The following is a 17,894-nucleotide window of genomic DNA, read 5'->3' as shown; positions in this document are numbered from 1 at the left end:
TGTTTAGCCAATTCACATATTTTTCCATCACTTTCATTAGTAATATTGTCAGAATCTTACAGACTTTAGATTGTGTGTACCTAAATCTGAATAAAATATTGCAACATCTATGAATAACTACTACAAAAAAAAAAAAAAAAAAAAAAAAAAAAAGAGACAATAACCAGAGTGGAAAAAAGAAAGAAAATTATAGTTAAATCCAAATTTAAAGTTTATTTGTTTTCTTCCAGCTGATTGTTTTATATGCAAGTGATATTTCAGCCAACCTGTGATTCCAATCGGCCTACTCAGAATCTGACGATCCTCATCCAATCTCTCTGGAAAATGATGATAGAACTGATCCCCGTGAAGAGTGTGTGAACTATGTTCTCCTCAGACAGAATGAGACGAGTGTTTGCTGTGTTTTTTATCCAGTGTGTGAGACCACAGAGGTGTTAACCTAAGAAGAAACAACATTTAACATCACAAATCAACAGAATCTCTCCCATGCTCCCCACTGCAAAACACACACACACACACACACACACACACACACACACACACACACACACACACACACACACACACACACACACACACACACACACACACACACACACACACACACACACACACACACACACACACACACACACACACACACACACACACACAGTCCTGTGTCGGAGGTCTACAGACAATTCCTGGGACTTCATGGCTTGGTTTGTTATGGCAAAGGCTGGGAATACTTATGTACATGTGATTTTTTCATTTTTTATTTTTAATAAATTTGCAAAGATTTCAAACAAACTCCTTTCACATTGTCATTATGGGCTATTGTTTGTAGAATTTTGAGGAAAATAATTAATTTAATCCATTTTGGAATAAGGCTGTAACATAACAAAATGTGGCAAAAGTGAAGCGCTGTGAATACTTTCCGGATGCACCGTATCCACGCTTTATTGTCTCTGTGTTTTGCAGCTCACAAATACAAAGTCACTCAAACATCTTGATCTAGCTATATGCTATTATCCTGTTAGTACTTTATACAGTAGGAAAAGGTTATTCTTTCTTGGTTAGGAAGATAATTTATTTCCGAAAATTGATAATTGATTATGCCGCTTGTTTGTTGGACGAACTGATTAAATAATTGTACTATTAATTCTGCAACAGTCAATTCTAAAACTAATACAAATATTTATAATTAATTATAATAATTTGTTATAATTAATTATACATATTTCCCTTTCAGGGCATCACAACACTCAAAGACACCTGACTAATGCTTGTTTATAAGAAATAGTGCAGACAGATGAAAAAACCCTGAGTGAAAGACCCCCAAACGTGTGTTAGCTCATCAGAATGATCCCTTTTATGAGTGTTTTTGGTTTTAAACGCTATAAAGAAAACTCAAAAGTGCCATGTAAAACCTGTACAGGTCACATGTAGCTACCTAGAGAGTAAATATGACAAACCATCAGTCCAAGCACAAGCAGCATGGCTATATCTGAACTTCTTACCAAACCAAATAGTACATTTATTTAATCAAATAAACAATCCACTAATCTTTCAGCCAACTAAAACCTGACTAATGACTTTGTTAAATTAGTAGATAGTTTAGCCAAATGTTAAAATATTCACCTAAATATAATCAAACCTGTATGATATTCTTCTGCCAAACACAAAAGATATCTTGAAGAATATTTCACTGAGAAGAATGTTTCCTGATTCTCCCGTGCGATTGTCGCTAAGATCCAGCTCTCTCAGGTGTGAGGGGTTTGAACGCAGAGCTGAAGCCAGTGAACAGCAGCCTTCATCTGTGACCTCACAGTTAGATAATCTACACAGACACACAGAAACAATGAAGATATCTGTTACATTAGTGCCCAGTTTCACAGACAAGGCTTAAAACTAATCCCAAACTAAAATGCATGTTTGAGATGTTTTAACTGGAAGTAACTTGCACTGACATATCTTAAAATATGTCAGTGCCACTGATTTGTCTTAAGATCCACACAAGTAAGTTTTTTTTCTATGGCACGTTTCAAAAAGCTACTTAAATGTCCTAATTTAACTAAGGCCTAATCCTGGCTTTATCTAATCCCTGTCTGTGAAACCAACTCACAACAAAAGCTTGTTAAATCTTTTGACCTGACTGAGGTAATCAAATATTTAACTAGTTTTAAATTGCATTTAATGTAAGTTATAGATTAGTAATAAAACAATTTGGTTCCTCAATTTGTCTTATTTAAATATTTAATTGATGTTTTCTATTCCAATTCATTTTTAGTCTTGCCATGTGATGTTTAACACAATTGCAACTGGAGTAATATTAAAAAACAGTATGTTGATTATATCTTTATTTTCAAAACTAAATAATAAGATAATTAAATTCAATAATGTGTTGGTTTCTGTAATCATACCTAATGTATATCAAATCAACAAACATAAACACATTTGAATCTCAAACCCCAGTATCTCCAGCTGACAGTTTGGGTCCATCAGTCCATCAGAGAGCAGTTTCACTCCTGAATCAAACAGGTTATTGACACACATATCCAGCTCTTTCAGACAGGAGTTTGAAGATTGTAGAACTGATGACATATATCCACAGCTCTGATCAGTGAGTTTACAGCCTGCCAATCTGAACAGAATAATTGAATTACACTTCCATATTAACACATACTGGTAAAGGTGGAATCTCTCTCATTTTATAAATATAAGTTCTGCTGAAAGGAGAATATGGTTCTGATCACCAGTTGATCTATATAGCCATCTACCAGATACTGATGATCATAAGCAAATAAATGTGTATCTCCTGAAGGAAATAGCCGTTTTCAAGTTTTGGTTTTAGGTTCTGAGTAAATAAAATGCTGCATCAACGGCGCCATAAACTAAGCTGTTGACACTCAACAAATTGTTTTTGCACAACAATATTCTTCTTTCCTTTTAGAGAAGATGACTCTTATACATGAATATCAAAATGCATGCATTAAAGAGCCTATTAAATTAAATATATAGTCAATTTATAATGATTCAATATACTGATTGAATGAATCGCAAACCTCAGTTTCTTCAGCTGACAGTTTTGGCTCTTCAGTCCATCAGAGAGCAGCTTTACTCCTGAATCCTGCAGGCCATTGTCCCTCATGTCCAGTTCTATCAGACAGGAGTTTGATGATTGTAGAACTGATGCCACATATTTACAGCACTGATCAGTGAGTCCACAGCCTGCCAATCTGAACAGAATAATAAAACAATAAATAATTACTCTTCCATTTAATATATACTGACAAAAGTGGAATCTCTCTGATTTCATAAATAGAATATGGAGAATATGGTTCTGATCACCAGTTGATCTGTACAGCCATTTACCAGATACGGAGGATCACACGTAAATAGATGTGTATCTCCTGAAGGAAATAGTCATGTTTGAGTAAGTTTGTGTTGTAGTTTCTGAGTAAATGAAGTAGCCGATAGCGACTACCGATTTCTTGTCATCATGATTGGCTGATACCAATACTAATTGTTCAGGCTTTATACAAGTGATATGTAAGATATCTGTTGGCTGTCACTTTATACCCCTTACACCCTAAAAGCATTTTTAATGATTTCAAGTGGCATACTTAAAAGTAATGGCTTACTTTTAGTAACTTTAGTAAAAAAAAAAGGTATCATTAAGTACATGGTCTCATTTCATAGAAAGAAAACCTTTAAAATTTTGAAGAAAATAGATCTTGATCATGTTTGGAGGTTCTTATGTTAACATTGTTGAGAAAACCCCAGAAAAAAGTTATGCAATTTATTGATTTATTTGGTTATTCATGCTTGGCATGATGGCTATTAGAAAGTATCTAATACAGGTCATAAAATAAAATAAAGTTTGGTTTAGTTTTGGTTTATCTTCAAGCACTGTTTCAGCTGTGCGCTCCTATTCTATGGTGCACAGCTAATCATGACCTGGCAATCTGAGCGATCGATCCAATACAAGCGTGCCCTAGCTTTAAAACTGATTGTCCGATTGGTCTCAACACATAGTCCAAACCCACATTAATCGAGATCCAGTTTCCATTGGTTGAACTTTAAAATTACTTTAGAAAACAGTGCATCAGGATTGTGGCGCAGTCAGATCTCGGAAATCCTATAGCTTAATCCACACAGGATGTTGTCTCTATACATTATTTTATGATGTGTGTTGGCTAGTTTGAATCAAGACAAACTACTCTAAATAAAGATGTATAATTTACTATGGTTTACTAATGTTTTAAGTTACAAAGCAGAACGTGGTGCAAAAGCCTAATCTGTATACTGTTTACATGCAAGTCGGTGGTAACTTTATATGGTTTTATCTCATCAAATTGTGATTTGTGTGCGAGATCGGCCAAATTTAGTAACTCCTGGTCGAGCCGTCTAATGTGAATCCATAGAATCTACTAAACATAGCAAAACTCAGGTTGAGCTTAGGGCAACCTGAGTTCTTAGGACCTTTTCCGATCCCCCCCCCCCCCCTCTTTCACTTAGTTTCCTGTCGATTATCTATTGCAATTAAAAATTCTCATTGTATCTCAGCCACAACTAAATAGATAAAAGAAAGAAAAAATAATCTACTAAACATGAAATATATATAGTCATAAATTATATAATGCATCAGCATAACGAATAAATTAATCTCAAACCTCAGTATCTTCAGCTGACAGTTTGGACTCTTCTGTCCGTCAAAGAGCAGCTTCACTCCTGAATCATGCAACTCATTTCCACTCATGTTCAGCTCTATCAGATGGGAGTTTGATGATTGTAGAAGTGATGCCACAAATTCACAGCACTGACCAGTGAGATAACAGTCTGTCAAACTGAATAGAATAAAAGAAAACCGAATAATTACACATCCTTATTTGGGAAAGTGCATGATATTCTAGGGCAGTCTCTCCATGGGAGAGCAACATACAGTATGTTTAATGTACCTGGATCAATTTAATAAGGTTGTGTAGCCATTAACACTATCCTACACAATTGTTAACATGAACTAACATTACTTTGAAAAGTAATTTCAAAGTATTTTTTTTTTTATTTGTCTTGTGTAAATTTCTACAAATGGCAATTTGTATAGGCTATTAAAATAAAGTTATTTAGCATCATTAAGAACTAACATGAACTAACATTAACAATGAACAAACTTTTTTTTTGCCCCCACTCGCTGAACCTGTGAAGGCCGCTGTGTAATTCGCACCCCGACTAAGACACATTGGGGAAAGCATTTCAATAATCCTACGAATGCATATAAAAATGTAGAATTTAATTCATCAAATCGCATTAAATTTTAATGTGAATAGTTTCGAATCGAATTGTTCTGAATTTGCAAAAATCGTTCTTGAATCAAATCAAAAACCTATGAATAATGAATCGAATTGATTCGCTGTTTACCCAAATATTCACAACCCTAATGATAAATATTTAAATCAGCTTGAAAAATTAACTTTCAACTAACACAATCAGCTAACTTGTTTGTCCAGAAATATAAATTTCCGGGGTATGGAAAATAACTTACAGTGAAATATGCAACAATGACCTGTACCATCTAACTGCTGCAGATTAATTTCCTCTGGTGTGTGTGTGTTTATGAGGCGGGACAAAAGCAAAGCTAACACAGCAAGAGCACTCAACAGTGTGTCCGAGAGCGAGGACACACTGTATAAATAAATGTATAAATACATTTAGACCACTTAACGTAATTGCGATCAGGATGTGAAGAGACTTTCAACCAGCATAACAAAAAAAATATATCACTGCACAGCACTCATTGAAAGCAACTAAGTTTACCTTAGATCTACTAGCAGACACTTCATGGATTTGACTACTGAATGAATTATTGAATCTCAAACCTCAGTTTCTTCAGCTGACAGCTCTTCAGTCCATCAGAGAGCAGCTTCACTCCTGAATCCTGCAGCTCATTGCCACTCATGTCCAGCTCAATCAGATGGGAGTTTGATGATTGCAAAACTGATGCCAGACTGATTTCACAGCACTGATCAGTGAGTTTACAATTTGCCAACCTGAACAGCATAATTAAAAACAGGATAATAATTACACATCCATTTTTATTTAAATTAATTCACAGCTTAATCTTAAGTTGAGAACAATAATATGATAGACCTTACAGGTACTCTTTTATTTAACTATATACTAACCAGCCACATTTCACGCTTTAAAGACAGTTAACAGAAGAAAATCTGGCAGTGGATTTCTCATATTCTGTAGTTCTTTTATTAATCACATTATATTTTTTGCCTGACAAACATACCGTAACTGTACATCATTTCCTCTTGGGCTCTTGTTTTTACTTGGTTTCTAAATATATAATTTGTTAGGCTGGGAGTTGAACACAAGGGTACTTATAGTCTAATACAGTGGTTCTCAACTCCAGTCCTCGGGACCCACTGCTCTGCACAATTTGTATGTCTCCCTTATTAAACACACATGAATCACATCATCAGCTCGTTAGAAGAGACTCCATGAACTGAACTGAGTGTGTCAGATATGAGAGACATACAAAATGTGCAGAGCAGTGGGTCCCGAGGACTGGTGTTGAGAACCACTGGTCTAATAAAAATGTTACCACAATTTGGTTGAATTTATGGATCTATAATGTTTATTTATGTTTATCACCAATCAGAAATAACCTTATATTCCATCCCAGACCCCATTACACCAGCCCTGATGTGTGATGGAATCTGTATGTATTTAAATAGGTTGTTAGTGTTTTCTATGTATTTCTGTTTGTGATCTTGTCGTGTGAGGTGCAATAATTTTGTTATTGATGCAGTAATATTATAATATGTGCATATGTTGTGTCAAATCAACATAAAAAAAACACATAAAATATCAAACCTCAGTGTCTTCAGCTGACAGTTTGGGCTCTTCAGTCCATCAGAGAGCAGCTTCACTCCTGAATCCTCCAGCTCATTGTCACTCATGTCCAGCTCTATCAGGGGTGAGTTTGGTATCTGCAGGGCCAAAGCCACAGTTTCACAGCAGGTGTCATCAAGTGCACATGAGGAGAGTCTGAAAAAACAGGATATTTGACCAAGACGTTTATCTTGTTGGAACAGTGTTTGTTTGACAGTGATAGGTTATGTCTTGTTCTCAGTGAACATTCAAGCTTTCCATTAGTATTAAATATTAAAGACATGTATGTAACGAATGTGACAGCCAAGTGAAAACATCTTTCATAACTTTTTTAAATATGTCTATAAATTATTGTTTAGTAAATGCATTGTAGTAAATACAGATTTTGCTCTCCAAAATAAGTTAAAACATGATACTTCACATTGCAACTTAAATCACTGCACTTAAACAAAAAAAAGTTTCAGAGTAGAGAAAATTTTCACTAAACAGCAGTCAACAAATTACTTACATGGCTTTTCTGCAGCATCTCACAGCTGGCAGGAGATTCATTAGGCTTCCCAATGATGTATTGTACATCTTCAGGTCGAGCTCATCCAGCACCTCCTCTGACATCAGCAGTACGTAAGCCATCAATGAGCACATGGAAGACGAGAGACTTCTTTCTGGAGATGATCTGAAGTATCTCTGGATTTCTGTATATAATGAATTGTCATTGAGCTCCAGTAAGCCATAGAACAGGTTAACTGAAGTTTCAGGTGAGATATCCTGGTTTTGTAATTGTTCTGTAATGTGTTTGGATGTTTCTGTGATGCTGTCTTTGCTGTCTTCCATGTGTGAGATCAGGCCCCGGAGCAGGTTCTGATTTGATTCCAGTGAAATGCCCAGCAGAAACCGTAAAAATAGGTCTAAATGTCCTTTCTGACTTTGAATTGCTTTCTCAACAGCCTTCTTTAGTAAAGCATGCAAGGGAAAATTTGGGGTTTGTTTGTCTTTTTTGAAAATTAACTTTATTTTGGACCTGACTCTTTTTAAGACCTGAGTTTCTTCAAAGAAAAACTGCAGCTCGTCCATGTTCTTGTTCAGGTAGCAGAGAAACACATGCACTGCAGCGAAGAACTCTTGAACACTCAGATGCACGAAGCAGAAGACCTTCATCTCATGAAGTCCAGCTTCTTGCTGAAAGATCTCAGTGAGCATTCCTGTAGATTCAAAGTCTTCACTCATATCAATACCACATGCTTTTAGATCTTCAGCATAGAAGACATAGTTTTCTTTCTTCAGCTGTTCAAACGCTAGCTTGGCTAACTTCAAAATCATTGTTTTATTGGAATCTAAGAGGTTGGTACGTTCTCTTTCTGTTTTTCCTTTACACTTCTGGCTCTTCATGTTCATCTGTATCAGCAGGAAGTGGATGTATATTTCAGTGAGTGTTGTGTTGATGTTCTCTGCATCCTTACCAATGGGTATGTCATGAAGAACAGTGGCTATGATCCAACAGAACATGGGAATGTAACACATGATGTAGAGACTACGAGATTTCTTAATGTGTGAGATCATTCTGGAGGCCTGAGTCTCATCTTTGATTCTCTTTCTGAAATACTCCTCCTTCTGCTGGTCAGTGAATCCTTTCACTTCTGTGAATAACACATACTCAGGAGGGATCTGATTGGCTGCTGCTGGTCGTGATGTCACCCAGACTTGTAAACAGTTCATCTACAGATGATCGCTCCTCATCACAGCTTTCAATTTCACTGTCAAAATCCAAAGTGAGTCGACTCTCATCCAGTCCATCAAAGATAAACGCAAGCTTACCACTATATATCTTACATATATTTGCTGTTTCCAGTCCCTTCAGTTCAGGATTAAATCTCTGTAGAAACTCATGCAGACTGAACTTTCGGTCTTTAATGCAGTTAATCTTTCGGAATGGAAGCAGGAAAACACAGTCTATATCCTGATTAGCTTTTTCTTCTGCCCAGTCCAGAATGAACCTGTGCACTAAGACAGTTTTTCCAATGCCAGCGATGCCTTTGGTCAGAACAATCTTTTTCTTTTCACTTTTGTTCAGACTAAATACATCATTGCATTTGATTGAACTGTTCTGTGATTTACGGGGTTTAATGGTGTCATCAATCTGCCGAATCTCATGTTCTTGATTGACTTCTTTAAGATCCCCCTCCGTAATAAAAAGTTCTGTGAAAAAATCCTTTAGATGTGCTTCATTTTCCTTTTTACACTCAAAAATGTGTTCTACTTTCTTCTTCATGTTCCTTTTGTGACTTGTCAAGAATTCCTGCAGCCATAAATCATCTGTTATAAAAACAAATAGAAGTCATTGCAAAACCTGCCTTATGTGCAATTTACATTTTTTTTTTTTAATTTGAGTGTTGATTATTATATCTAAAAATAAATAGCAACTGAATTTAACAATTTGGGCTCTTGTTTTAATTGTAACATTTAATATTATAGTAATGTGTAATTAGGGGCTCCCCATATACAGTAGCTAAGAAAGATGTTTTATACTTTAGAAATTTGTAATTATAATGTAATTTATTTGAACACATATACAAAAAAAACAAAAACAAAAAATGTTTAAAGGCACAATATGTACGATTTTTTTATTAAAATATCCAAAAACCACAAGAACAGTGTTTTGTTGACTTGTGTACTTACATTATCCCAGATGTTTCCAAGAATGTTTAAATCCAATCATCCAATTTTAACCGGGACACATACTGTGTCATTGCATCACCTATCATTGACGCCATACCTGCGTTACCCTCAATTTTGCAGAAACCATGGAAACACCAAATATGCTTTAATATATTATATGTTTTATTAGACAAGGGAACAACTGTTTGGATACATTTATAGATAGAAAACTAATCATTGTTATATAGCTCAACACTGTTAGTCTTATTGTTTGAATAGCTTGTTTTCTTGATTTTCCACGAATACCATGTTTTTACCATGCCTCAGAGATAAACACTGATTATGTTATGTTAGCCACTTGACAAAATAGATGCAGCTTTATTTTTAGTAACAGTAGTGTAGCATTTTCTATGTCATACAATATGTTTTAAAATGAATTGCATGCCATTTAGCAACACAAGCCATCCAGCATTTAATAATATGATATTCTAACATAGATCTAGCTTACTGCAGTGTGCAACAATATCATTTTCAACAGACTAATGTAAATGATAAAACAGCGCTGCATTACCTCAAATACACTTGACCGGAAGAAACAGAAGCAGCGTCTGCGGCATAATAAAAGTTCCGCTACACTCAAGCCGTGTCTTGTGCTCGTCTCTCATTAGCAATCGCTCCAGCGGCCTTGTTACGCTCCCACATCACTCAGCCCTGCTCTTCTTCATTCTACAGTAACGTTAATAATCTCATCCATGAATATTATTTCTCCCTGAATCCCATTGGATTCTTTTCCACCGGCTGTGAGGTGAAGACAACAACTCCCATGATTCCACGCTCAATCTCGGCGTCATCAAGCTACGCCTTTGTTTTGAATACCTGACCTCTAGCGGCGAAAAACTACATTTTGTGCCTTTAATTAAAAAAGAAAAGAAAAATGAAAAAGTTTGTGTTTAGTTTTCTCCCCCCTGCTGTACCAGACCCGTACTGAACCGTGACTTCAATACCGAGATACGTACCGAACCGTCATGTTTGTGTTCCGTTACACCCCTAGTATACATCAAACATGCTAAAATCATTTTTGGTCCCACTTTAATGACGTGTGTGTAGTTAATTCACCTTGTTTTCCTCTGACTTTCTCAGCTTCTTGTAATGAATTTTGTACTGTGGAGAAAAAGAGAAAGAATAGGACTTTGTTCATTAAAGTATCCTGAAAAAGGCACTGCATCACGAACTGTTTTCAAGATTGATAATAATCAGAAATGTTTCTTGAGCAGCAAATATAAAACATCATTTTTTAAATAGAAAACAGTTTTTTTAATTGTAATAATTTTTCCCAATATTTTAATTATTTTTATCAAATAAAGGAAGCCTTGAACATAAGAATTTCATTTTTTATTTATAAAAACGTATGGCTGCCTCTTAATTACATTTCTAGGACATCTCTATTCTTTCCTTTATACCTTCAGTGTAGTTGTTCTGTAAATCTTCAGCCAGCTGATTCTGGTTCATCTTCCTTAGGATGTTCAGTGTTTTCTCCACAGCTTCTTCTGCTCCAAAACGCTCCATCATTATATCCACTATATCAGTGACATCAGCATCCTCCAGTTTACCAGCTCCAATGGGTCCATCTTGTTTTAAGCGACTCCTAAATTTCTTTAGATTGTCTCGTTCCAGGTCTTCTAGAATATCTTGAAGCAGCTCTAAAACCGTTTTCACCATCTTTCATGGACTTTAAAAAAAAAAAACTTCAAATAGTTGCACTTTTATAGCAGGGATCGTTGCAATATGTGTAAATAAATGTGCTTAATGAAATGATTCTGTGGTTAGATAAATTATCTAATCTTCAGATTGTTTTTCAGGTTAAGATTCTTTGCACATTAGTAGATTATTTTGTTCTGATAGATTCAGCTGAAAGCTGGTGATGATTAAGTCAGACTTTTTTGGGCCAATTAGACTCAAGAAGTAGTTTCACATTTTTTCCAAGTCTTTTTGGAAGACTTGTCTTTCACATTTCAGACCAGACTAGAAATAAAAGAAACATGTCACATTGAAAATACTAAACATTACAATAGTGATTGTGAATGATACCACTTCATTCTAAAGATTATGAGCAATGGAAAATATTTTTCCAGTATCCAGTTATTCTAGTGATTCCAATCCCGACTGTCAGCGGACACCAGATACACACACACACAGAGAAAGAGAGAGAAAGAGAGAGAGAGAGAGAGAGAGAGAGAGAAATCTGTACGTTGTCTGTAATAATTGCCTTATTTATCCTTTTTTTCTTCATTTTTACTGGAGTATGAATGTCTACAAAACATTGACTTGCATGTTCTTAATTTTATGGTTTTGATGTTTGGTTACCCTTACTGCTAAAAAAATAATAAATTCTCATTATCAAAATGAATCATTAAAATTATATAAAGGTTGTAATGTTGAATCAGTCTGTGCATTTATGAGTAGAGAATAGGAGATAAAGTAAGTTTTTTATTGCTTTAGTGTCATAGACCGTGAGGACATAGCATTAACAAATAAACCAAAGCTGAGAGGGATACTGTAGAAATACAGTGTGTTCAATGTTCCATGTTTAACAACATGCCGATTGTTCAGCTCACAAAACATCTTCTCAAAAGATTTTTAGAAGACTCAATAAAAAAAATCTTTAAAACAGTATTGAAAGTTATGAGTTTTGTAAATGACGTGATCTATATTCAGTGGATGACACTGTAAACACTGTAATCAAACACAAACACGCCTTAATTCATGAACATGCTTAAATCTCCAACATGAAAATTAAACAGTCGTCAGTAACTTAAAGTATTTACTAACTTACCTTGAATAATGACAATATTTGTAGATGTTTATATGTCCTCCTCTGAAACGGCACCTTGATTATCAAAAGCGCTGATCTTCCTTTCACTTTCCTTCTCAGGTGTTTCTCTGCAGAGTCAAACGACGAGATGAACCTGTGCGAGGAAAACATTCAGTCAAGCAAACAAACACACATCGTTGTGTATCCTTGTGTCTTTCCATCGACTTCTATTGTTTTTATACGGGGCTAAAATATTCTGTCCTAACCTTCCTGAAAAACATTTGTATTTTACATAATCAAATACATTTTTTATAATCAAAACTTTATTTTAAAATAGGAACACTCATTTTATTTTTCTTGTATGGAACACAAAAGCAAATGCTAATGTATAGAATTGCCCTTTCACACACACAGCTTTTACAGTACAGTAAAAAAAGAACAAATTCAGATGGCAGTACGATCAAGTAAAGGGATGGTGATGGCAGGACGACCATAAAGCTGTAACAAAGTTACAAAGCTCAAAGTTCAAAGCAAAGGGAGAGATTTGCTTTTAAATAAATCGTTTAAGGACTACAACAAACGGCTGGTAGAGACATTCCTCCCGGGTTAGTGACATCACCAACCCTAAAATTTACATAAACCCCGCCCCGGGAACGCGATTTATAGATTATCAAGACAGAATATGCTAATCAATGACTAGAAGATAACTACACATAATCTACATAAATTCATCAACTAACCATTCAGAAATGTCCTGTTGCTTCTACATGTTGTCACTTCTTCTTGAGTCTCTCCATCATTTTCTGACTCCGGTTTGAACATAAACATTGACATTTTCAGTGCATGTGTGTGTGAGATAAAATGACATGAGCTCTTGAAGCTCCGCCCCCTGTGCCAGGAGCAGCAGCTCATTTGCATTTAAAGGGACAGACACAAAAACTGTGTTTTTGCTCACCCTCAAAAAGTGACACTTAACATGCGATATAAAATTATCTGTGGGGTATTTTGAGCTAAAACTTCACACACACACTCTGGGGACATCAGAGACTTATTTTACATCTTGTGAAAAGGGCATTATACCACCCCTTTAAACTGCACAGGTAAAGCATAAATTAAAATGATTGTGACAGGTGTGAAGGGGGAGGAGAATTTATATGTGCGTCAGGTTTATACGTGCCACATACACCTCGCTCAACTCCTCTGGAAGCTTCCTCACTCCTCTTTCCTCGCTGTGCAGTTAGAATTGAGATGTCCTTCATGGCTCGATCGGTTCCGGGTCATAGGATTGAGGACGGAGAAGCGAGGAAACGAGGAGGGATATTGAGAAGCACCCAGATGTCATTGAAGAAGTCGTGACTATGAGAAAATGGTCATTCCCTCAATATAGGATCACACTTCACATCGCATGGCCACAAAATTAGGCCACAACTAAGTGAACCAAACATATCCCTTCCCATAATTTTGAGATACCCTAACAGGAAAATGAAGTCTAGTGTTCAATACCATAGTTCAATACCAATACCTGAACAATTTGAAAATTAAATATCAAAGCTGAACAAAAGTTAAATATTAGTTAAATCATGGTGTGATCATGGGCGTAAATTTCATCAAACAGTTGGGCAATAAATAAACAAAAATGTCTCAAGAGGAGTTTTTGAAGGAGACACAAATAATAGGCAGCCAAAATTGTAGGCTACTTGTAAGGATATGAGTACAGTGACAAACAACACAAAGAGATAGCGATAGATTGTTTAAATATGAGCTTACCACGCGGTCATATTATAGGCCTAATTATTCAATTATCTAAGGTCCCATGAGCCGGAAGCGGAGGGGAGGGACTTAGTTTTTTTTTTTTTTTTGTCATTATTGACTAATGTATTAATGACTCAGCATCATCTGTATTAAAGTGAGAAAAAAAATCACTTCATCCGATGTTAAAAGTGAATAAAATAGCCTTGACAGCCTACTTACTGGACCCCCACAGCTCCTGAGGAACTTTGTTCTCTCCACCAGACGTGTGTATCGGTGAGGTAAGGGTTGCCAGGTTTTCACAACAAAACCCAATTGTTACTCAAAACTAACCCAATCGCGTTCCGGGGTAAAATCTGATTTTTTTTTGGCATGGTTCACCCTGGAAAAAAAAATGCATTCCGGGGTGGTAAATACTAAATATACTTATTGTTATTGGGGTCGCTTTAACCCGCGGCCAGTGTAAAAGTATCCCAATTCCACGGGAATACAGCACACTTGGCAACACGGGAAAGCATATAGTGGACCAAAGCACCGTGAGGCGTTTGTTTACACAATATTTGAGTATATATTTTATTATTTACAATAGGCAGCGCGGTTTTAAAATATATTTTTAAGGGGGAGATAACCCTCAAATTAAAAATGTGATAGTTCAGACTTCAGACAAAAAGTTAAGGTAGGTTTAAGACCGCTGTATACCAGCATATATTAAAATCTGGATGGAGACCAGATCTAATTATTCATCAGCCTGTTTGAACACCTGCTCCAGAAAATATAACATGGATGGAAATGCATATTAATGCAAACTAGCTATGTAAACCTATGGTAGATTTGCATCTTTCTGGCATCCATATTTAGACTTTTTTTCTTAAGTGCTACATTTATTTTATTTTATTGAACAGTATCAATTTACAATTCAAATAGGGAACAAAAATATGCATATGAAAATATCTCCATTCGTATCTGTGCATATACGCCTTTGCTTACATAGGTTTATGTGTATAAAACAAAAAAGAGAAAAATCTGCATATTTAGTACAATAAACAAAAGCATAATTCAATTATTTAAAGGGGTTACAACTTGTAAGGAAAAAAAAAAGACAAGATCTTCGAAAGAAAGGGACTCATACATGTTTTTATACAGTTCACAAAGGGACTGATTATCTTTGGATAAGTATTTTATGGATGCTAGATAATTTAATATTCATTTCTAAAACAAGTTAAAGAGGATTTACTGTTATTCCACTTGCTTTAATGAATCTGATATTTACCCAAAGAAATAATAACGTTTAACATCAATGACAACTTTTTTGAGAGACCACATAAATCAAAACCTGAAATACATTTAATGAAGGAATATCAATAATTAGCCAGCTGTAAAGATCCTGCCAGAACTGCAATGTGACCGGACAAGAAAAAAATAATTGTTCAATGGTTTCAGGCTCTTTTGAGCAAAATCCGCATAAATCTACTTCAAGACTAAATCTTTTCCGTAAGATTTTAGCAGCAGGATAAACATTATTGATGATTCTAAACTGAATCTCCTTTATTTTAGGTACAATTGGCAATTTAAGATAATAACAATACTTGTTACTGAATGTTTAATTTTTATTAACTTTAACTTTTGTTGGTGTATTGAAAATGTAAAATAATTTACGTTTTAGTACATTTCTAATTACTTTGTTATTGCAATTTTTATCTCCAATGTACACTTCTCCAATCTTCACCTCAGGCAATTTAACAAATACATTTGAATATGTAAGCGTGTTTTGTATTAGTTGTTTTAGTGGAAGAGAGATTGCACTACAAACACTATTAAATTTTCTAAAGGAAAATTTTATCGCAAATTTCTCCATGAAATAATTATATTGAATAAATTGACCAGCTTCATCTATCAAAGATGAACTTTTGTCTCCAACCACTCTTGTTTTCCTATTTAATATAATGGTCCTACAGTATTATTCTACAGGGTGGAGCCATGAGGTGTGAAGTTGTGGGTAAATATCATCTTCCAGTAGTGCAAAATCTGCTTGTGGAAATTTGAAAGCTTAAAGGAAGGCAGGTTTTTTTCAAAAAAACTTTTGTACAATTTTTTTCCCAAAAACCCCCCAAATTTGTTTAAACTGTCTTTATACCAATACACAATTAAAATGTAAGTACTCTGAAAAGGAAAGTATAAAAATTGAGTGTCTGTAGTCCTCTCAGGGCTGCAATAAACACAGCTACTTATTCCATTCACTCCCACCCCCTTCCTTCTGGGCTCCACCCCCTTCCTTCTGGGCTCCACCCCCTCCCTTCTGGGCTCCATCCAAAGCCACGCCCCCAAAACACATGACCGCGCGATGGCGACCGCTCAGCTGGAGGAGAACGCGTTTACCAGCGCTGAGCCGAGAGGAGCGCAGTGCATGTAGTGACATCATGTCAGAATCAAAATACCTAACTTTATCATTATGAATATAAACAACTAACATGGCTGTTAGTACTCACTATCAAGGTAGCATATCGATACTGGTAAAGTTAAAGGAGAAGTCCAGCGCAAAATGAACCTTTGGTCTAATTACACATTGTTACCTAGTCAACCGTTATCTGAGATTTGTTTTCATGATTATAAATGTAAATAGTTTTATCTTTAAAAACAGTTTAGCCTATAACGCTAGTATAACGCTAGTATATTGGGCATAGAGTAATGACAAATAAAAATCGCTTGTTAATACCACTAACAAGGCTCAAAATAGCCCCACACTAACACGGCAGCATAATGAGGGTCCCTACCTTCAAACCGAAGCATTGAGAACTTTGTCAGTGTCCAGACAGTTTAATAAGAAGATATTTTATACATACAGTCAACTTCGCGTATACAGGCAGAAGCCATCTTTGAAAAACAGTCAAAGGCAGTCGATCTACGAACACGGATCCAATTGGTGAGATGTGAACGAGACCATATGAGATTCTATATGCGTTCGTAGATCGACTGCCTTTGACTGTTTTTAATTTTTACCATTAACTACCATTAACCAGTGACCTTCTGTATCCTCTTCGTGAACAATTACTGAGCCTTCAAATCTGTTAAATAATAACCTCACTCCAGCTGAATGAGAAGATCCGTGTGCAAACAGGGCTAAATCCAATGCGAACTGGATGATCACCGTCCTCGGTAACCGGTTAGTAGCGGCGTCGTTCCTCTTCCTCGTCGTGTCCACCGACCACAGTTTCTCCACTGACAGCGGAAGTAAGGATCCAATCACTGTTTCTCTTGTGTCTTCTTTCTCTTTTTCTGACAAGCCGATTAGTCTGAGATGCCATCTTCTCTTATATCTGACTTGCTGACTGTAGTTGCAGTGAGATGTTCTCCTTTCTCAAATCCACTGTTTCCTCTTTCATTCTGTCAATATCTTCTTTGTTTTCTTTAACTGCTTGTGCATTTTCCTCCATTCTTTGTTCTACATTTTTCATACGTTGATCTTGCTCGTCAAATCTCTTAATTAGGGTTTGAATTGCATCAAAAATCACTTTGTTTGTGATTTCGTCCGCTTGTTTGATTTTGTCTTTCGCCTTCATTCTTGCTTTCTCGGAGTTCAGGCTTGGCAGCGGTGTGTGTTCATCTTGCTTTGGCAGTTTCTACCAACATCGCTTCAATTTCTACTTCATCACATGCCTCCGTCAGAGCAGTCAAGTTATATTCGTGGTCTTCTAGCCCGATTTCTTCTTGGTTAGTATTAGCCATCTTATTTACACTTGGATGAACAGAGAGTTCTTTATCTGTCTTTTTCGCAACAAAAACTAAATTTCAGTTGATACTG

At 35.8% G+C, this 17,894-nt stretch overlaps 1 protein-coding gene across 1 annotated transcript; it reads right to left on the bottom strand.

Annotated features, from left to right (window-relative positions):
* Positions 1-341: 341 nt before the first annotated feature.
* LOC307007460 (NACHT, LRR and PYD domains-containing protein 3) lies at positions 342-11,253 on the bottom strand (the record flags this gene model as incomplete). The annotated part of the gene is given in 10 exon segments (XM_079629514.1): positions 342-439; positions 1,637-1,819; positions 2,450-2,623; positions 3,045-3,218; positions 4,656-4,829; positions 5,859-6,029; positions 6,865-7,038; positions 7,391-8,581; positions 8,583-9,192; positions 10,995-11,253. Coding segments are annotated over 10 exon segments (3,177 nt in total). The 3' UTR covers positions 342-372.
* Positions 11,254-17,894: the final 6,641 nt, after the last annotated feature.

This window comes from Phoxinus phoxinus, assembly GCF_949152265.1.
Source record: "Phoxinus phoxinus genome assembly, chromosome: 11".
Lineage (NCBI taxonomy): Eukaryota > Metazoa > Chordata > Actinopteri > Cypriniformes > Leuciscidae > Phoxinus > Phoxinus phoxinus.
The sequence above is the reverse complement of the archived record's forward strand: the minus strand, read 5'-3'. Positions and strand labels throughout refer to the sequence as shown.